Consider the following 21,171-nt stretch of genomic DNA (forward strand, 5'->3'; position numbering starts at 1 on the left):
AAGCTTTTATGCAATCGCTTCTATATACATTACTCAAAAAAACATAAATCAAGACAAAAATATTTTTAAAATAAAATTAAAGTATGTTATAGTAGATATTTGTGTTTTAGTATATGATTTGTTTTTTATTTATAATTTGTTAAAATTATATCTTTTAAAAGATTTTATGTATGCGGCCCTTGACAGCTCACCAAAATTATTTGAGTGGCCCTCCATCCAAAATAATTGCCCAGCCTGTTTCTGCTTTAGAGAAACAGATTCATAACTCGTGGGGCTGTGCAACCTCTTCCCTCCAACAGTTAAACTAAATGGAAGATAACTCTGCCTGGTCCCCTACTGGATAGTGAGGCAATTTATCCTCCTCTTGCACTCTTCTGATGGTGTGGTACCAAACACAACACCCTTGCTGCACCCTTAGGTGGGCCTAAAATATCCCCTATTTTAGGGTGCCTGTGAACTTACTAGTGCTTTGCTCAAGGGTGGTTTCGGTATCAGAGGGTTGTGAAGCCATTTTATACCAATACAGTGATGAATTTGCACCATTAAATGCATCCCTTAGTCTCCTGGCAAGTTACCAGTGAAGCCACTGCTTGGGTAGAGTTTGTATTTTTCTGTTTTAAATTAAGTATTTGAAAAATGTATGCATTTGCTTATTAGAATGTAAATAAACTTGATAGGAGAAGTGTAGAGTAGAATAACTGTGTACATTTCAATAATCATTCCCAGCAAAGGGATCTGTCCTGTGGCTATGGCACTTCAGACCCATTGATGCTAATGGCAGTTACATGCATATAGAGAGAGAATAAGCCCCAAAGCAAGCATTATTTTTTCACATAAATATGTAGGTACTCATTCAGTCACTACTGTGAAATGTGGAACCATAACTTCCTGCTAAGCTTCAAAGAATCAAATGCTTTCTAATTTAGTGAGCTTGGCATTTTTCGTTAATAAAAGGTTATGGGATAAATCCAGCACAGTAGGAGCAGCATCGTTCTGTGAAAATGCTGGATAGCCATGCAAATATCTAAAAAATTCCAATAGACCATTTACCATTTTGTCACTGGAATAAAATTCCCTTATTTGTATAACAGTTTCTATCTTCACAGCTCTAGAATTCTGCATTATAAATATTTGTCCTTGCAGTCATATTTCATTGATACAGCTTTTCATTTTTTTGCTATCTTAGACTGAAGGATAGTTATACACTTATCCTTCTCTTGAAACGTACTCACACTTAGAACTAGCTTGTCATTTTTTCTATTCCTGTTGTTGTTTTACTGTGTACATAATTTCCAGTTAAAAGAATAAACAAGTAGGGGGTGTACCAGAATCTTTTTCTTCGTTCTGTAATGTAAGTATGGTACCTTTTTTAGTTTTTTTAAGGCCATAGGTATTATATTTCTCACTAGGTGCAACAGCAGTGTTGTTTTTTTGGGGGGGTGGGTGATAGAAGATAAAATTGCCTTTAGTAAGGTCTGGCATAGCCAGGAAATTCCATTTTTTGTTTATTTTTTCCTTTTGTGTTTTTGGGTTTTTTTCCTTTCCAGACAGGAGTTTTGGGCTATTTGAAATATTTTTTTATCCTATCATTCACTCTCAGCAGTTGGCAAATATTAAATCCTAGAGAATGCTCCTAGTGCATTATGGGAATGTGTAGTAGAGTATACTTAATAGTCCACTTCCTGGAGTTGGTGGAAAGTTACAGCAAGTCAGTAGCAGGCAGCTGGTAAATTCAAACTGAGCAAGCTTTGTTTCCATGGTATAAAAGGGTATAGAAAGTGCAGCTTTGTAATATTCCACCTTTTCCTCTCACTCTCTGCTACTTTTAAACAAGTAAATATAGAATGTTCTTTTGTTGGAGATATTTTTGGTAGATGTGCTCTTTTGGTTGAAAAGAAAATATAAAATCACTAAGAGAATTTATGAATTAATTACTAAAGTTGCTAAATTCCTTGCAGTTTTTTTGGTAGAAAATGGAAATAATATTTAGTTAATGAAATTGCATTGTAAAGGAAGTAAAATATGTGGTTGCCCCAGAAAGTCTTTATATGTATTTTATGTAAACCTTTGCATAAGATAAATCTTGATGAAAACAATAAAAAATCAGTTTAAAAAATCCACGGGGGGTTTGGTATTAGTATTGGTATTGGAAGGCCAGAAGGTTGCAGGAAATTTGGTCTGTGCATCACGGAAGCCGATAAGATGTTCTGGTTTGAAAATTCTTTTATGCCTTGATAGGTTTGGATTCACTATGTAAATGAGACAGTTCTAACAGTGAATGTCACAATATTGATTACAATTACTACCTGTAAGAAGCTGTTACATAAGGTGTCAAGGACTCTCTGAACTCTTTGGTGTGAACGGGTCTTGCTGAGACCTAGTGATGAGGGTGTCAAGGGAATAAGAGTCCTAACATTATGCAGCAGACTTAAGGGGCAGCATTTGACAAATAGATTTTGAAGTGGTTTGATACTAACTACTGCATAGTACTAGCAATTATTTCTTTGGGTAGAACACAGAAAAAAACAGCAAATTCTGTGACTGCTTATTCATTTATTCCTTCTCAGGGGTGAAAGAGGTGGTTGGCATTGAACTTGAGGTGAAAATCAACCAGTGGAAGGGGGAGGGTGGGGTTCATAACTCTTCATTTTTGAGGAAGATGTTGCTATTGAGGAGCTCAGAAATTTTTTAAAAACCTTCACTTTCTGTGAGGCAGGTGCAGAAAAAAAATGTCACATTACATTTGACAGTTAATCTTAGTTTAAAAATGTTGGGAAACTATTAATAAGACCAGGGACAGAAAAGTTGCAAAGGAGGTTTCCAGAGCTAATGAGAATTTTTAAGGAGTTTTGCAGGATTTTAGATAAGCCATCCCCATTGATTTCTATAAAAAAAAAACAAAAAAAAAAACACATGGTTAGAGCTTTACAGCAGGCATTGCAAATTTACCTTGAAGACCTTGTACATATTGGAGCACAAATTGTGTTCAAAACTGATTAAGCATAGTTCTGGCAATGTCATGGTTCAAAATTGTTTTTTGAACACTGTTCTAGCATGCTTTAATGCTTTAAAGTGGGCAGCATTTCCCCCGCGCAAACTGCCTTGCAGCCAAAAGCCTGCATAGAAAGGGTATCTAGTGTTTTCTTAATGTGGTCCCCCAAGTGAATGGACACTTACACACGCTCAGATCCCCATTGACATCAGTTGGACTCTGTGAGGGTTTATGGATTTACTCTCTCAGATCTCATTTGGGACGGGGCCTCGGTTTGTATTTGTTTAGCGTGGTGCAAACTGTAACAGTATTTGAAAACTGGTAGATCTTGTTTAAAGTCTCAATTTGGAAAGGGTCCCAAAAGTTTCATAGAAAATCCTAAGAGTTTTCAGGTGAAGCTAGATTATTTGTCTATGTGCAGCTCACAGCCACTCTTGATAATGAGCAGGGATCTGGATTTTCCGTTCAGCACAGGGTAATGTAGTAAAACATGGATTTTTATGTTTTAAGTTGAAAAACACAGATTTTCTCATTTTAAAGAGAAAAACCCAGAAAAAAACAGAAAGTGGGTTTCCTCATGCAGGCTGGCAGAGTTCCAGCTAGGGCCCTGGCTTAGAACGTGCAGCTGCAGGGCCTGGGTGGGAAGTGGGATGGAGCCACATGTGGCTCGTTGGGGGGGTGGAGGGGGGCTGGCTCCCCACTGTTGGATTCACTCCTGGGAGGGGTTATGGGGGGCATGTGCCCACCAGATTTGTGTGCAGGGGTGAGTGCAGGCTGGCTGCTGCGGGCTCAGGCTCCCTGCCCTGCTGCCATCCCCCTAGACTCTCTGTGGCCCAGCAGGCAGGATACAGCACAGCAGTGTAGAGCAGGGTGGGGAAGCTCAGTGCCACTGCTGTGAGCCGCAGGCCTCCATGGCAAGGTCCCCCCTGTGTGCTTGGCAGCTGTAGGGGTGGCAGCATGGAGTTCTGCCCCCTATGCTGCTGGGTGGGGAGGGGGGCCTTGTTATGGTGGTGTGGGTCTTCCAGTGGTAGCACTGAGCTTCCCCACCTGGTCTCGCTTTGCCCTGCTATGCCAGGTCCTGCTTGCTGGACCATGGAGGCCCCAGGGAGAGGGTAGCAGGGGCTGCTGCCTCAGTCAGGCAGCAGCTGTGGCTTGGGTGCTGCTGCAGGGAGCTGTGGACCCTGGTCCCTGGCCCTGTAGCCCTGGCAGCTGGGGGCCTGCTCTGGCAGGGCTGGGTAGGGCAGGGGGCTGTGGGTTGGGAATGAGGGGCACTAGCAGAGCCAGGGGACTGTGGGTGGGGAGTGAGGGTCACCAGCAGGGCCAGGGGGCTGTGGGTCAGGAGTGAGGGACAACGGCATATCAGAGCTGCTCAATGCCACAAAGCAGTGGAGGGGACAGCGGGAGATGGACCTGTATCCCAGTGAGCGAAAGGCGCAGGGGGAGCACCAGTTTTCCGTGATAAAAAACCCAAAATCAAACACCAAATTTAAAGGTATTTAGAATTTATTTTATTATAGTGATTGAGGCGGGGGTAGGCTTCCACATTGCTTTAAAATTGTAAGTATATCAATAAAACATTGTGTTCAACTGATACCTATATATAGTGGTGTTTCACTTTCATCATGGAAAAATGCAGATTTTGGGGAGTTTTAATTTGAGAATTTGTGATTTTTAAACAGAGGAAACCAGGATCCCTGATGAGTAGTAGGTACAGAGTCCCAAGGTTCTCTGAGACTGTGTAGTAAGATTTTAGCCCAACGCAGTTGTATTTTTGTTGCCAGTTGCTAGGAGGAATTTAACAGACACAGCAAAAGCAATTAGTGTTCCGCACCAGCTTCAGTTTTACCTCTGAAATGTGAAAACACTGGTTCTTCTTCCCACCTAATTATGCTGATAATAAATATGGACGGCAGGAAATGCAGCTGCTTAGCAGCTCTCACAGCATGTTGCAAAAGGTGAGAGTATTGACTTCCAGAGAGACAACTTTTTTCTGCTTCCCTAATCTGTCCTGTGCCAAATATGCAGAACCTTCCTTTTTCTGTGGAGTCCTAATAAAAGTTTGTGTGTCTTTCTCTCCTGTTTTTCTCCCCAGCTTTCCTGGGCTTTGTTTCAGGGCCTGGGGGAGGAACAGTTAGTTGTGTGAATGTGATGTGACTCACTTGACTCCTACTCCTCTAACGCCTTTTCTGATTGGCTGTCACCTTGTGATGGCAGGATGGCAAAGGAGTACTCGTTCCTGGCTCCCCCCTCCCCTTTGTTTTTAAACATTTCACTACTGATCCTTCCTTTTGTAAAGAACAAGTGGGAGAATGAGTTCTTGCACTGTTGCCGCGGATTTCCTTGAGTTAGGGAATCAGTAGAAGAGCAACATTATCACTGAATTTCATATGGATGGCTGTGGAAAAGAAAAGCACCCTTCCTGTTTGTGTCGGGTACAGTAATTCTTTAGTCTCCTGCGCAGTTCTTATGTGCAGTTCATTTTTTGGCAGGTATTTAGAGCTTTGTGTTGTTTTATTTCCTCTTCTGCTCTGCTATGCTCTGCTCTCCTCCCCCTCAACTCCCGGTTGCTTTCTGGAAATGTTCTTTCAGTTCCTGTCTCTGATTGCTGACATGGCACTTTAGTTAGCTTGTTAACATAGCTGATGTTTTCAGAAAGCAATTTTAAATGATTGTTCCATTGTTAAATGTATGAATGGGCTGACATACACAGACCATTTAAAACTCCATATAAAATTCTGGGATTACAAAAATATTCTCTTTGCTGCTGCTGTTTGCTCCCTACTCTAGGAGAAAAACAAATAAATTAGGGCTTTGTTAGCCATCAGCAGCTCTTGTTACTCTTCTGTATACAATAAATAGTTGTTAATTTCCCAAAATTTCAGGGACTTTGGATCTATGTTTCTCTAATCTCCTGTATCTGAGGTAGAATCCTGGAGAAGGTTGTCAGCTGATCCTTCTCAGAATACCAAAGAGCATTTCTAGCAGCCAGATTACTTTTGCTTGGTACCCTTGATAGTTGCTGAATTAAGTCTTTTGCAAAAAGGTCGGTAATGCAAATTCACAAGTTTAAGTTGCGTGCTTAGGCATTGTGTGTTCTTTTAATCCCTCCAATGTGGGATCCTATACATGCTGCTTACTCTGGAGCTGGGTGGGGATGGGAGGAGTGTAGATGTCAGCATTGCCTTAACATTCCTTAGGCAAGGACTTCAGAACTAAGAGCCATGTAAATTGAGCTGTGCAGCACAATCTAGAAGTTCAATTTAACAAGAAATTGCAAAATTCCCTACTAAGGAATATTTCTGAAAAAATATTACAGGTTTTTAGGAATGTTTTGCTTTTATTTTCACTTTTTATTGTGTTATAAAAGAAAACAATTCAAACATTTTCAAACAAAATGGCTGCTTTTACACAGTGCTGTGTTGCACCATATCAGTATATTCATAGTTACTATATCATGATGAGCAAGTAAATTAAAAACAAAACTGAGAAATCCATCATATGGACCATTCTGAGATCTCCTGTAGTTTATTGACAACTTTGGAACTTTTAGATCCAGACTGTAGTCTGCTATACTGCTATACCTGAACTAAATGGTAGCAGTAGAAGGCCATATGGACCTGCCAGTAGAGAGTAATAGAGATGAAGTTTCACAGCTTTTTGCTAAACAGCAAAGGGTTGTTGTGCTTTGGAAATAATGGATTCAATTGGAGGTTCAGCATGGAAATAGTTTTAGTGGCTGCATACACACATTTGAATAACCTGGGAGAACCCTCCAAGTTTTGTTCTTGTGGTACAAAAATTTACCCAGAGCTGTGTGTACAGACCTTTGAATGCCAAGGCCCTGAAGAGTGGAGAGCTTGCAGCATTGACACTATGCAGCCATGGAGGGGCCCTGTGCACACATCTCAGTATGCTGTGCAGGTTCCCTTAGTCTGCCTGGCACCAGATAACAGCAGTACATCGGGCAGCCCTGATTGGCTAACTCACTTGCTGTATTTGAGCAGTGCTGTTTCCCAGATGCCAGAAAAAGGCAGCACTGAGTGTATAGTAAAGACAGTCTCTCTGCTTTCAGTTTCTGTGCATTGTACAAAACTGGCTCCCCAGCTTCCAGGAGGACCAGTCACAAGGAAAATCTTGGTCAGCTCTTTCAACCTCAAGCTGAGGCATGCTCAGTGAAGACAGAAACTAGAGAATTTAGCTGGCAAATTCTAACAAGTCTTAACTGAGTAGACAGCAACTAAGATTTTTCAGAGGCTCACGAATTGATTCATTTTGGGGGAGTTTTCATGGGCTCAGCAAAATGTTCTGGCTTTGATTCAAACCATGGAAGGTATTAGGGCTTATCAGAAAAGCTTAGGCAACTGCTCTTGAGCAAATCACCATGCAAGCCAGTTGCAGGGCTGGAAACAGAACTCCATTCTAATGTGGACCTGTCTGGTGCTTTTCTACTAGATGACACTTTATCCCAGATTCTGAAAAAGAGAAATCCTGCTGGAATTATTGAACAATTCTGTGTGTCATTAACCTGCTACCCATTTCATCTTGTGTAGAATAAGAGAAAATTAATTGTTTAAGGCAATCCCATAGTCAGGATTTCTTTTATTTCTAAGTGATAATATATGCCTCTCTAGGATGACAGTATGGCTTCTTCATGTGATGACCGTATAATCCAGTAGGATAGATCCTTCTGCTATAGTGTGGGCAACTACTTACTATACCTGTTTATATTTGTTTGTTTCTTTTCATCTGCAGAAGAGAGTGGTGGAACAGCTGCGGAAGAATCTGATAGTAAAGCAGGAGCAGCCAGACAGTAAGTTTCAAATACAGCCATTGGCACCATCAGAAAACAAACTACAAACACCACAACAGCAACCACTACAGCAACTACAGCAGCACCACCATCAGCAGCAGCAGCAATCTACTGCACCCTCTCCAAACGTGATTGGATCACAGGTACAGAAAAATCCAAGAGTATTTTCTTGCTACACAAATATTGTTGCTTATTCAGAGCAAAATTCATCACTATGCAGAAAGCTGAGCACAAATCGTGCTTAAGCCATCAAGATTGATTTCAAGTGGTACTTAAATGGTGCAGGGGCTTTAAGGCGGCCTTTCTGTAAGTGGGAATTTCCTACTTTATGTATGAACACATGGTAGCATTCAGTCCTGGTTTCTTCTTCAAATCACAGTCAGAATAAATTACAGTTTATAATTTTTGTTACGTGTTCTAAAAGTTGGGTTGGAACCAAGTTCAGAGAGGGAGGAAGCACCATTATTTTAAGAAGCAAAGGCTAGCCAGTTTATCTATCTTCCACTACAGGGCTGTCCAACTTCTGAGTTGCCACAGGATGCTTGTTCCCCAGTCCATGTGCCACATGGGCTGCAATGCCATATATTGTATCATGCCATGTGATCCCTCCCTCCAAGCCATGCCACGCAGTGCGTGCCCTCTCTCTGTACCATACTGTATGGCCCTTCTTCTGCATCACATGGCTTCCCTCCCTTTGGTCCTCAGGCTGTGGGCTCCCTTGATCCCAGGGACATGCCACTCCGTGCAGCCCCCAGGGGCAGAGGGAAAGAAGCAGAAGCTGGAGGAGGGAGGGGGAGCCCAGGGACTCTGGCAGCAGCAGATGGAAAGTGGTGGGAGAGACTTCAACAGACCAGGGGCTGCAAGTAAACCCCTTGGGAGCTGCATGCAGCCTGTGGGCCACCAGTTGGACCGCCGTCATCTACTGTATGAAGACAATAAGGGTAGCCATAAACCATCCATACCTAGTAAGTCTGAAGAAACGGTTAAACTCTGTTATTAAGAGCAAGTAGAACAGTTTCCTAGTTCTGAAGCATAGGAGAGTTCCTATTGTACTTACGAAATTCAAGAAAGCAGATCTTTTGTCTGTTTATTTCTGTACAGACTGCCTGAGATGCAGCTGAACTTCATGCCAAATAATTCCTATGTGGCTGCTGAAATTATACAAATATACATCAATGGCTCTGAAGATCATATTTAAAAAAAAATATTGTGTTTACTGGAAAGCATGTTGGATTTAGAATATATTATAGGATTGCAGGTTTTATCCAAGCGTTGACCATAGAAAAAGTCAGCTTTTAACAAAGAGGAACAATTCCTGATTCTGCGAATGTTATTCCCCATGCACAAGCAAACTCCCACTGAATTCAGGTGAATTTCATATAAGATGTCAGGTTTCCTACGTGGATCTAATTACTGGAATAAGAACATTCACTTTCTGTATAACTAACTGTAGAAGAAATTAAACCAAAAGACTTTATTGAAATCTATCATTTGCATATTAGTTTTTCAAGTAAAGTTTGTGTTAGTCTACACCAGGGCTGTCTAATTTCTAAGCTGTTGGTGGCCACGTAGGATGTGCAATGGGCCTTTGGGCTGTAAGTCCTCCCCTCCCCTCCCCTGCTGCACTGTACATGTAGGCAGCTCTTTCCTTGCTGCCTTCCAGCACCACAGGCATGAACACCTCTGCTGCACTGTTTGAACCGGTGGAAGTTGCATTGTGCAGGGAGGCTGCCCCAGTGTTGTGGGCTGTTCCTCGCTGCCCCTTAGGGCAAAGAAGAGAGTGAAAGCTGGAGGAGAGGGAGAGAGCCTGGAGACCCCAGCTGCAGCAATGATGGCAGGTGTGGCACCAAGTAAAAGCTCAGGGACTGTACATTAATCCTTTGCCTGTGGCTCACCAATTGAACAGCCCTGGTATACACAGTGATTGATAGGCTATAGTGAAAATTGATCCAGAGAAAATAATTTTACGTTTGAAAATGAGATAGAAAAAAAATTACTTGGGGAAGGCAGAGTTGACCTTTGTATACTGCCTTGTAAACATACCGTAACACAACTTTAGAAATTTCTGAGAGGGATGGAGGTTACCATTTTGCAAAATTCTTTTTCCATACATAGAGACTAATTCCGTAAAAATAAATCCTGCAGTAATGCACATAGATAGGGGGGACTGCAACTATGAGAATGTTTTAGAATAGATTCATAGATTGTAAGGGCCTGGAAGAGACCTTCCAAGATCATCGGGTCCAGCCACCCTGCACTAGTCAGGAAAGACAACTGGGGTCAGGTGACCCCAGCAAGGTGACCATCCAATCGCCTCTTGAAACTTTCTAGGGTAAGTGATTGCACCACCTCTGGAGGGAGTTTATTCCACAGTCTAGACACTCTAACTGTGAAGTTTTCCCTAGTGTTAAGCCTGAAAAAGTCTTCCAGGAGTTTGTGGCCATTAGTCCTGGTTTTTCCCAAGGGTGCCCTGGTGGACAGTTGCTTGCCAATCTCTTGATGTATTCCCCTGATACAGTGGTCAGCTTCTAGCAAGTCCCCTCTCAGCCTTCTCTTTTTTAGGCTGAAGAGACCCAAGTCCCTTAGCCTTCCCTCAGTATGGCTTGCCTTGCAAGTCTCTGATCATACGGGTGACTCTTCTCTGAACTCTCAAGCTTTTCCACATCCTTGTTGAAGTGTGGTGCCCAAAAATGGATACTGTACTCCTGCTGCAGTCTCACCAATGCTGATTAAAGTGGGAAAATCACTTCCTTGGTTTTGCTTGATATGCATTGGTTGATGCATGCCAGAATATTGTTTGCCCTGCTGACTACAGGATTGCACTGATGGCTCATGTTCATACTATGATCTGTTATTACCTCTAGGTCCCTTTCAGTCTTGGTGCTTGTCCACCGAGCCAGTATGCAGGGGATTGTTCGTCCCCAGATAGAACACTTTACACTTCTCAATGTTGACTACATCTGGTTCTGATCTGCCCAGTTTGCCAGCCCGTCTAGGTCCACCTGTATCTGCAGCCTATTTTCAAGCATGACCACACTCCCATAACTTGGTGTCGTCGACAAAGTTGGCCAGTGAGCTCTTCACCCCCACATCCAAATTCTATATATATATATATATATATATAAAGGGCTTAGTCCGTCTGTGTGTCTGTCTATCTGTCCATAATGCTCTTGGAGCACTCTGATTGGTTGTCTCGGCAACCAGTCACAATGCTTACTGAAACAACCAATCAGAGTACTTGGCACAGACAGACACACAGACAGCTGGATGGATGCAGGGTGGAGGGAGGGTAGTTGCAGGGCCGAAAGCAGGGGTGGCGTGTGGCTGGATGCGGAGCAGTGGGTGGCAGCCGCCACCCACAGCCCTGTTCTAGGGAGGGAAGGGGAGATGGCACTTGGCCAGATGCAGGGTGGTGGCAGTGCGGGCTGGTGGTTGGCAGTAGCGGCTCTTGTATGCAGGCTCCACCCCCTCCTGCTCCTGGGAGGCAGTGATGTCATGTGGTGCTCTATCCCTTCTGGCCCCCTTTCCCCCTCCTGTCATTGTTGACGGGCAATTTGCTAGTCATTGATAAAGATGTTGAAAAGCACTGGACCAAGCATGGACCCCTGAGGGACACCACTGGCCATTTCTCGCCAGGGCGACACAGATCTGTTAATTAGAACTCTCTGGGTCCTACTCTGTAGCCAGCTTCCTACCCACTTAACTCTCGAGCAGTTAAGCCTCTCAATCCTCCAATTTTCCCGTGGGAACATCATGGGATACCAGATCAAAGGCCTTTTGGAAGTCTAGGTATACAGTGTCGACCTCCTCTCTCTTATCCGGGCAGCGAGTTACCTGGTCATAGAAGGAGATGAGATTGGTAAGACAAGACCTGCCTGTGATGAAGCCATGCTGGCTGTCATTCAGAATCCTACCTTCTGCAAGTGTATCACACACAGACTCCCTGATGAATTTTTCCAAGATTTTCCCTGGGATAGAAGTCAGGCTATTTGGCCTATAGTTCACTGGGTCCTCCCCTTCTTGAAGACAGGCACAGCATTGACCCTCTTCCAGTCTTCAGGGACCTCCCCTGAGTGCCACAAGTTTTGGAAGAGTTTTGCCACAGGTCCCGCAGTGACTTCAACCAGCTCCTTCAGTACTCTCGGATGAAGTTCACACAGTCCTGCTGACTTACAAATGTCTAATTTTTCTAACTGATCATGCACCAGCTTAATGTCAACAGTAGGAAGGCAGTCATTCCCACCATGCCACCATATTGAACCTTATCTAATATGATTTTCCCCTTAGTCCGGTGAAATACCCAAGCAAAGTAGTCATTCAGGAGTTCAGTTTTCTCCTGAGTGTCGGTAACCAGCTGTCCTGAGTTGTTGAGCAGTGGCCCCACACTTCCATTTGTTTTCCTTCTTTTCCCTACATACCTAAAGAAGAACTTATTGTCCTTGATTTCTGTTGCTAGTTTAAATTCAGTTGCTACCTTAGCCTTTCTAATTTGCTCCCTACAAGTGCGGGCCGTTGTTATATAATCTCCTTGGTGTCTGTCCTAAGCTTCCATTGTTTGTGCCCCTCTTACTTCTTTTTCAAGAGGACCATGATATCCCTATTGACCCAAGCCTTCTAGTACCTTACCTCTGCATGGGAATGGACTTATTTTGTCCTTCGAGGATCATACCCTTGAGGAACTACCACTGTTCTTTCACTCCTGTCATCTTTGGCTCCTGGTCCTGCAGCACTTCCCCTACTGTTGCCCTGAGCCCATTGAAATTTGCTTTTTTGAAGTCCAAAACTTTGAACCTGATTGCTGATTCACTTGCCTTGTGACAAACAGCGAACACGATGGTTTAGTGGTTGCTGTCGCCCAGGCTACCCTCTATATTCAAGTCGCTCACCAGATTGTGTCCTTTGGCCAAGACCAAGTCTAGGAGAGCTTTACCTCTGGTTGGTCCGTGCACTTCTGGAGTCAGGTAGAGCTCTTCTATACAGGTCAGGAAGCAACGCAACCAATCCGACTTAGCCGAGTGTTCCTCCGAAGAGATGTCTTGGTAATTGAAGTCACCCATGATGACCATGTCCCATGTGTGTGCATCCTCTGCCAGTTCTTGAGAGAACTCCAGATCGAGCTCCTTCCCCTGCTTTGGTGGTCTATAGTATACACCAGCAGTTAGGACTCTCTCACCACACCTCCCCCCGCATAGTTTGACCCAGAGGGTTTCGAGCTGCTCTTCTTTGGAGCTGATATCGGCCTCCAAGGAGGTCTACTGTGCCCTCACATAGAGAGACGCACCTCCACCTTTTTTCCCTACTTGGTCCCTTCTGTGCAGGGTGTAGCCCACTATGGCTGTGTTCTAATCATGTGAGGAGTCCCACCAGGTCTGCATAATCCCTACGAGATTGTAATGCCCACTGAAGAGTAGGAGGGCTAGCTCCTTTTCCTTATTCCCTTTGCTCCTGGAATTAGTGTACAGGCACCTGAGTCCTCCAGTTGAGACCCTCAATTTCCTATCACACTGAGGGAGAAACATTCCTCAGTTCTTGCAACTCTTGTGATTCTCCTAGTGTCTCCAGCTTAGGAGCTCACTTGCATGCCAGTCCCCAGGCATGTTCCAGTCAGTGTTTCCCCATCCCCTGGCGATCTTAGTTTAAAGCCCCAACTAAAAGATTGGCCATCCTGGCTGAGAACAGGGACTTACCCTTCCACATTAGGTGGATTCTGTCCCTTCCCAAGAGTCCTCTCTCCCTGAAGTGTGCGCTGTGGTCATAGAAACTGAAGCACTGCAGCTGGAGTTGTCAGTTAATTTCTTTGATGCATCTTTCCCTCCTAGCACTGGCAATGCGTAGGGGGTGCATGCGGATGCACGTGGCATGGCGGTGCACCTACGAAAAGGGGTTCGGTGGCACCTGTGGGCTGTTGCCACTCGCCACCCCTGCTGCTAACACTGCCGGTGACATCTGCAGGTGGTCAGCAATTGCCACTGGCCACTGCCAGCAGCGTCTGCAGGTGGTCACCAACCCCTGGTTGATGCTCGTCCCGCCCCCCCGCAACTGCCAGCACCGGCTGCGTCTCTGGGAGCTCCCAGTTTACTGTCACTGTGCTCCGGCTGCCGCCATGCCCCCCCAGCCTCCGGGGTCATGTGTTGTTCATGCCCCCTAGGTCCGTGGCCTGTGACTGGGAGCACAGAAGAAAAGACTACCTGCACCCCTGACCTCTTGAGCCCAGCCCCCAAGACCCTGTAGTTGCTCATAACCCGGTCTGGATTACTTCTGGCTGTGTCATTCGTGCCCATGTGGATGAGGAGTATGGGGTAGCGGCCAGAGGACTGGACGAGCATAGGGATCATCTCTGTGACATCCCGGATGTGGGCCCCAGGGAGGCAGCAGACCTCAGGCTAGGGGGTCTGTACAGCAAATGGGTCCTTGCAGGAGGGAGTGTCCCCCACCGCTACCTTCTCTTGGGGGTGTCAGTTCACTGGCTACCCACTTCCTCTGGTGTCTCCATAAGAACCTCCTCATATGTGGTGGGGGGAGGATACCTGTTGTGCAGAACTAGGGGAGGGGCAGCCCTAGCCCTGCGTGTCCTGGAGCCTGAGACGACCATCTTCCAGGTAGCTCCGGGTTGATTTTTTCTGCCAGCCTTCTTGTTGGCCACCTTTTCCTCTATGTTCTTCTCTTCTCACCCAGAATGTTAGCAAATATCTAGGAATTGTGAGTTTCAAACTAGAAATTGCAACTGTGCAAATACTTAACTGCTTCTAAAGGTGTGCTGATAAAATTGTCACAATGCAACTACAAATGTTCTAAACAAAAATCTGGATAATATTTTCTCTTCCTAATGATTGAGTCTGAGGAGGTCATGTCTAAATAGAGAGAACTATCGAAGAATTCATTGTGAAAGTTAAGTTTATGCAGATGAGTTCTGATGAATCAGAGCAGTAGTTTGAACAAGTTATTCCACCCATCTCCCTGATAATCCCTTTTTCCTCAGAATAATGGGGGAGTGATTGGGATATAGACTCTCTCAGTAGTTGATCAGGCTGACTCATGCAGCTGCTTGGGATCTGCTTTTCTTTCAATTTGTATTTAAGACATTTAGGTAATTATTTATGACATGGAATAAAATAAAAGGAGGAAACTGTAACAATTAAACAGAAGCAGTTTCTCTGGGTACAAAATAGTAAAAGTCTAGAAAAGTAATAAAAAAGAAAATCTAAAACAGTATAGGGAAAAATATATAAACAAACATGTCTCAGGACTTTCATAGGCAGACAGTGGATCACAGTTTATCAGCGGCCTTACTTTCAGCCAGAAAAATTTTAATTGTAAAAGGAATGTTTATACATTGTTCTCTGTGTTCCAGGCTTTATATTTGTGATTAACTTCCAAGTCATCCCCTGTGTTGCACAAGTTGAGCTTTTGTTCAAAGTTAAGGAGCCCTCTAGTGAAACTGTCACAAAACTGCTACCTTGCCCTTACAAACACAGAAATGACAGTTGTACTTGGGAAAAATTTATAAACTGAAGGACAAATTATTCTCCCATTTGAACAGAGTAAACGGGCAATGTAGCATCCTGCAGTCTCTAAAAATCTTCATAAAGCAACAAATCTGCTAAAAAGTCATATTATTATAACGGATGTGGAATGCTACTGCTAATGTTGCAATACATAAACTTGAAAAGATTTCAAATATAAATATTCTATCTTTAACTGACAAAATAATGTGCAGGAAAGTGGCTGCAGGAAATTCAATCACTTGGCTTTGCTGACTAGATGTTTGCTCCACAGACTCCCAAGATAGAGAACTCTATAGAGTCTTTGTCTTGTATTACATGATTGATTACATTTTGCTTTAAAATGTTTATGGGTGAATGGGGTGCTCATGAAAATGATATTCTGATTATTACATTTTACTTTGGAACACTTTGTACAATGTGATGTTACAATAGAAAGGCAATGTCTTGCCTTGGAGTGAGTGCAGCAGAGGTCAATAAGGAAGCTTTTGAAACTAGGTAAAGAATTAAATAATTGTGCTTGTTAAGAAAAGGGAAACAAAGTTGTGACAAGGATTGATAACAATTGTAAAATGGAAGGGTCACTTCACTTCAGTATTATCCAGAAGATGAATTTGATACAAGTTTTTTATATTCATAAGAGGTTCACCAACTAAAGAATAAAATCTAAACTTTAAGGAATTGGAATAGTTACTGATAATAGTTACTGGGGAAAGCTAGATTTGTTTGAAAATAGAGCTAGATTTGCTTCTTGAGAGAGGAAAGAAACAAAAGTTCTAGTGAGGTGGAAATTAAGCAACATAAATCTGGCATGCCAAGAGCAACAAGGACTGTACAGTCCTTGGCCCAGGGTTTGATGGCAGAGTGGGTAAGGCATGTTGCTGTGGATCCAAAGATGCATGTTTGAGCCTTGCCTTGGACTTGTGCTGAAGGCCAGCCCCCAGGTGTGAATGGGCACCTGGTCATTTGGGATGAGAAGTCCAAGGGAGCTGGACATCACTCCCTAATGTACTGTTTTCTTTAAAAACTGGATTTCCTTGGCTTGCACAGACCTTTGAGCTTAATTCCTGATCCAACATTTCTTTTGTTCTAGGGTACAGTAGCACTTACTGACATCGGGACAAAGGCCTGGTTTCTTTTTTGTACCAGGAACATTTAATTACTCATTAAAAAGTCTTAGAAGGTGCAACAGCATCCGTATACATAGTACATCTGCAGGTTCAGTCACAATTCCTTTAGCTATCATTTGTCTTGATCTTTTTAGCGCATGCCTGGCTTCATGTTTAGATGCTGCTGCCTTGTTCTCTTCTGAATAATCTTTTTTAAATTCTCCATCTCCCCTTGACAAACATTTCAGTAAAAAGATGCATTTAAAACAGAGGTGTTATAGCTATAATCACTTAACTTTTTGATGTTTTGAATTCATATGCTAGAATGCATGGCATTAAAAAATTCATGAGTGCTGGCACTAGATGGTCCAAAACCACCGTCTTCAGAGTGCCCCAAAAGCAATTGTGGTGTTCAAGAGCTTGGGACAAGGAAAGCTCCATCCTAGATGAGTGCAGTTTAATTGTTTACTGCCTGCTGGACGAACTAATAGTCAGCACTTAAAATCCCTGTGTTCATTTTGCCTGAGGCTGAAAATGAAAATGAGCTTCCTGTAGCATAGAAGTAGTAAAGGGAATTTTCCCCACCAGTTTATTGTTTTGCTAGTTTCCTTCTGTAGCTTGAACTAGCTAGTTGGCTGCAGTACTTAAGCATGTGCCCAAATAGTTAGCTTGCTCTCTATGTAACTAAAAATAAAAATTGAGATGAGCACATTTAATGTCCAGCTTTGTCCTTTAAAGCTGTTTACTAGAGGTTTTTGTGATCGTGTAGGGTTTATCTCCCTCTGGAAAATAGGAAGTAATTTATCTTGTGGTTTGGATCTCAGCTGGTAAGATGGTTAGGTTGTGCCTTTGCTAGATGTACTCCTTGAACTTTTTCATTTAAAGGGTTGAAATTGACACTTTATTATACTCAAGAATAGGCAACATCCTATCTCATATGAAGTGTTCCCATTTCTTAAAATGTGTTTTCTATTTCCCTTAGAAGACTGTGACAACAGCTTCTATGATCACCACTAAGACACTACCTCTCGTCTTGAAAGCAGCAACTGCGACCATGCCTGCCTCTGTTGTGGGTCAAAGACCTACCATTGCCATGGTTACCGCTATCAACAACAATCAGAAAGCTGTCCTCAGCACTGATGCACAGAATACACCAGTCAACCTCCAGGCAACAAATAAGGTCACTGGTCCAGGAGCCGAGGCAGTCCAAATAGTGGCAAAAAACACAGTTACTTTGGTAAGCTAGAAGAAGCAGACTGTGTGCGTGTGAGTGTGTGTCCGTATGCCCCTGCAGAGAGATACGGAGATGCGTGTGTTTGCAGAATAGGGCTTCTTAAAGTGAGCAGGGTGGCTCTGCACCATGAAGGGACAAATGGGCTCTTACACATAAGGACTGGCAGTACCACAGAGTGGTTTTATGAGGCTTAATCAGTTAATATTTTTTAAATGCTTTGAGATTCTAGAGGAAAGGTATTTATTATTTATGTGTGTTGCTATTGCTTTTGTTACTAAATTGAATTAAGTGGCTGTAGTCATGGTCAGCCTTTGTGTAAAGGTTGTTCCAGAGGGGGCGGGGGTGGTGGATGAAAAATAGTACGAGTTCTCACTACCTGGCCTGCAGTACCGTATTCTGCCAAAATGGTTTTGGTTTTGGAGACTTTGTGGCCTTTCTCTGGTTAATTAGTGTGAATTCTCATCTTACCTGAAGAGTCGGTCTTTTTATTTACCTTTGCTCCCTGAACTCTCCATAGGTGTATGATATACCATTATTTCCTTTGCTTCCAGGGCTTTATAAACCACTTGCCCCTACCTAGATTCTACCATTGGGAGCCTGTATTATGCCAGGTGTCCCACTTTCTTAGATTGATTTTCAGGCACTAAGCAACTAATCAGCTACACAGAATTTGGTTAAAGTTTTGAAAAATTATAACTTGGAATGGGCTATGTATAGGGGCTTCTGAGCCTGGAGACATAGTGATTGAAAAAAAGAATTACAGCAGAACTATCGAGTAAAAGCCAATCCAGTGTTGCACCAAAAATCAGTCCAAATTTTAGTTTACATTTCCCTTTCTGAAAGCAAATTGTTAGTGTGTTGCTTTGTAAAGGGGCATTTTGGGTGGAGAAACCAGTTAAAATGGAGTCTGCCCCACCATTCCCACTCACATGGTTATCACTAAGAAAAATTAATACATCTCTAACTCTGCCCAGTCCCTGCTGTATAACTTACCAATGTCCACACAGTTGACTCTTTTAATAGTCATTTGTGACTTGTATTTCTGTATAGTCCATCAGGAGCTTGGTGAACAACTGTTCACTAGGGCACCCCTGGAGAAGACCAGGACCAATGGACGCAAACTCCTAGAAGGCCACTTCAGGCTTAATACCAAGAAAAACTCCTTCATAGTCATGGTGTCCAGATTGTGGAATAAACTCCCTCCAGAGGTGGTGCAGTCACCTACCCTGGTAGTTTTCAAGAGAACACTAGACAGTCACCTCGCTGGGGTCACGTGACCCCAGTTGTATTCCTGCCTAGAATGAGGGGGCTGGACCCGATGATCTGTGAGGTCCCTTCCAGCCCCTAACAATCTATGAATCTATTTCCTATCATCAAGCTTCTCATTTACTGAAGTATTATTTAAGCCTTATCGAAATTTGCAAAGTAAGTGCTGGTATTAGTTTTATGTGGATGAACAAAAGTACAGAGAGGTGCAAGCCAACATTTTAATATGTTCTCTAAGGCCCCTGGTACATGTTATATTTATGGTGAGAAAAACAGGTTAATCACACCACAGATAATAACAGTGCTACACATTCAGCTGATTTACAGTGCCATAAAGTGACAAAACAGCCACAAAGATACTCCACAAACATGTAGAATATCTTTGTTACTGGTTTATGTAGTGCCATAAATTGAATGTTTAGCATGTCCCCATGCCAATGTTAACAATCACCTGACTTTCAACATTGGCATCAGGGTCAGCATGGAGACTGGGACAGCCCTGGTCCCAATCCTAGAAATGGCCTGCTGGGGGAGCTAGTTGCAAAACCCCCCCTCACCCCCCCAGGGCTTCCCAGATCCTTGCAACCCAGCAGTCTTACCTGCCTGCAGGAAAGCAAGGCACTTTAAAATGCTGGGTTATGAGAAGCCCTGGCAAGTTAAAAGCTTCACCTGTAGCCTCTCTGGGCTGCATGCATGGGTTTCAAAGGTCCTGGCATACTGGAATCAGGGATTCTCCCTGATCTCCAATCCCAAGTCATACCTCCTTTCATGTATGTGTAGCATGGCAAGAGATGTTATTGTTGAGATCAGGGATCAGATACCATCAAGCCATTAAACGAACATCTTCCAGTGCCTTAAGTTCAGGTATGTTCAAAGGGACTTTAGAAGTGAACTGTTTTTTAAAGGTGTTGGGCTGCAGCATCATCCATTGACTTCAGAAAACCAGGCCCTTCATCAGTCAAGTTTGGTATTTAAATTAATAGTTTTGAAAATTCAAGACTAAGTTTTGTATCCATGGTCCCACATTGTGTCATTAACTGTGCTAGAAATAGAAGACAGGAGTTCTGGCTCCCAGACTTTATAACTAGTAGAGACACTGTTTCACTCTTCTCAGTGCATAGGATGTGACTCAGTGTCTCTGTGTCCCATATAATAGGGTAGGGATGCTTTGATCATGTGAAGGTCCATTTGGCTGGGCAAATCTGGTTTTACTTTCTGTCTTTTGTGAAGGTAATTCTGACTTTTAAGACAAATGTGAGTGTTCATTACCTTCAAAGGAAATTGTTCTGGATTGCAGAAACTACTGTGATGAAACTACATTTAGATGAAACAAAAGGATGATTAGCTTTGGTTTGCAATCTTGGGTATGTGGGAAACAAGGTGCAGTGCCAAGCTGTTGGTAATAGGGTTCTAAGGCAGAAACTTGAGAGTTTGTTTACAATAGGGAAAACCAGCCTAAACTGAAAAGCATCAGGATTGAAAATACACTTGGTATGTTTGGCTTTGATGAGGGACATCAAATTTAACTCTCCTCTCTTTGTATAGCAGGTTCAGGCTACACCTCAGCCCATAAAAGTGCCGCAGTTCATTCCTCCTCCCAGACTCACTCCTCGTCCAAATTTTCTTCCGCAGGTGAGTATACCAGGAATGAGCAAGATGGGATGGAAGTTGGCTCATATTGTAAATAGATGTATTCTCTTCACTTCATAGATACAAACTGTGAAATGAACTTACTGGGTGTGTAGGAGCAGACTCAGCACCCAGGACTTATGAATCTCTATGTTGTCAATTCTCAGTACTCAAGAGCTAAAGAGAAAACAGCAGAAATCTTTACTGCAGCTCCCAACCTCTAAGCCAGGGGTGCACTATTCAAATGTTACAGAGGGCCACTTACAAGAGAGTATTCTGCAATAGAAAGCCCCTAGGCACATATGCAGTTTTTACTTGCTTGTTCTGATAAGACCCTTGTGGGCCACATGTAGTCTGTTGAATATAGACTGTGCACTTCTCTCTAAGAAATTTTGATTTTGAGTATAATGCTGTATTTACTCAATTCCAATACAAGGTTTTCCCCCACATTTAATATAGGGAAAAAAGCCCCTGGTTTTAGAATCAAATATGAGGCAGCAGAAGGAATATGTATCAGCTGCTGTGGTTCTGGATCCAGCTCCAGCTCCTACCCCCTGACTCCAGGTTGGGGCTGAAGTTGCAGTTGCTGTCAGTCTGTCACCCATCTCCTCCCTCCCCGTGGCCCCCCC

At 43.2% G+C, this 21,171-nt stretch overlaps 2 protein-coding genes across 14 annotated transcripts in view; one reads left to right on the forward strand and one right to left on the reverse strand.

The window, feature by feature from the left end:
• The window catches only part of PHF21A (PHD finger protein 21A), a 268,370-nt gene that overhangs the window by 198,958 nt on the left and 48,241 nt on the right, over positions 1 to 21,171 (forward strand). For 9 of the 13 annotated variants that reach the window (XM_019519314.1, XM_019519313.1, XM_019519325.1 and 6 more), the window contains 3 exons: positions 7,745 to 7,945; positions 17,396 to 17,650; positions 20,459 to 20,545. In XM_019519314.1, the coding sequence (XP_019374859.1) occupies positions 7,745 to 7,945; positions 17,396 to 17,650; positions 20,459 to 20,545 (543 nt within the window). Of the gene's footprint in view, positions 1 to 5,272; positions 5,425 to 7,744; positions 7,946 to 17,395; positions 17,651 to 20,458; positions 20,546 to 21,171 lie in introns of those variants that run through there. The other 4 variants (XM_019519316.1, XM_019519320.1, XM_019519322.1 and 1 more) reach the window with 3 other exon arrangements.
• Positions 20,698 to 21,171, reverse strand: part of LARGE2 (LARGE xylosyl- and glucuronyltransferase 2) — a 100,183-nt gene continuing 99,709 nt past the window's right edge. Inside the window, exon 16 of the mRNA XM_019519312.1 lies at positions 20,698 to 20,719. Within this exon, the coding sequence (XP_019374857.1) occupies positions 20,713 to 20,719 (7 nt within the window). The 3' untranslated portion in view covers positions 20,698 to 20,712. The remainder of the gene's footprint in view (positions 20,720 to 21,171) is intronic.

This window comes from Gavialis gangeticus, unplaced genomic scaffold (genome assembly GCF_001723915.1).
Source record: "Gavialis gangeticus isolate Ggan-Ray unplaced genomic scaffold, GavGan_comp1, whole genome shotgun sequence".
Classification (NCBI taxonomy): domain Eukaryota; kingdom Metazoa; phylum Chordata; order Crocodylia; family Gavialidae; genus Gavialis; species Gavialis gangeticus.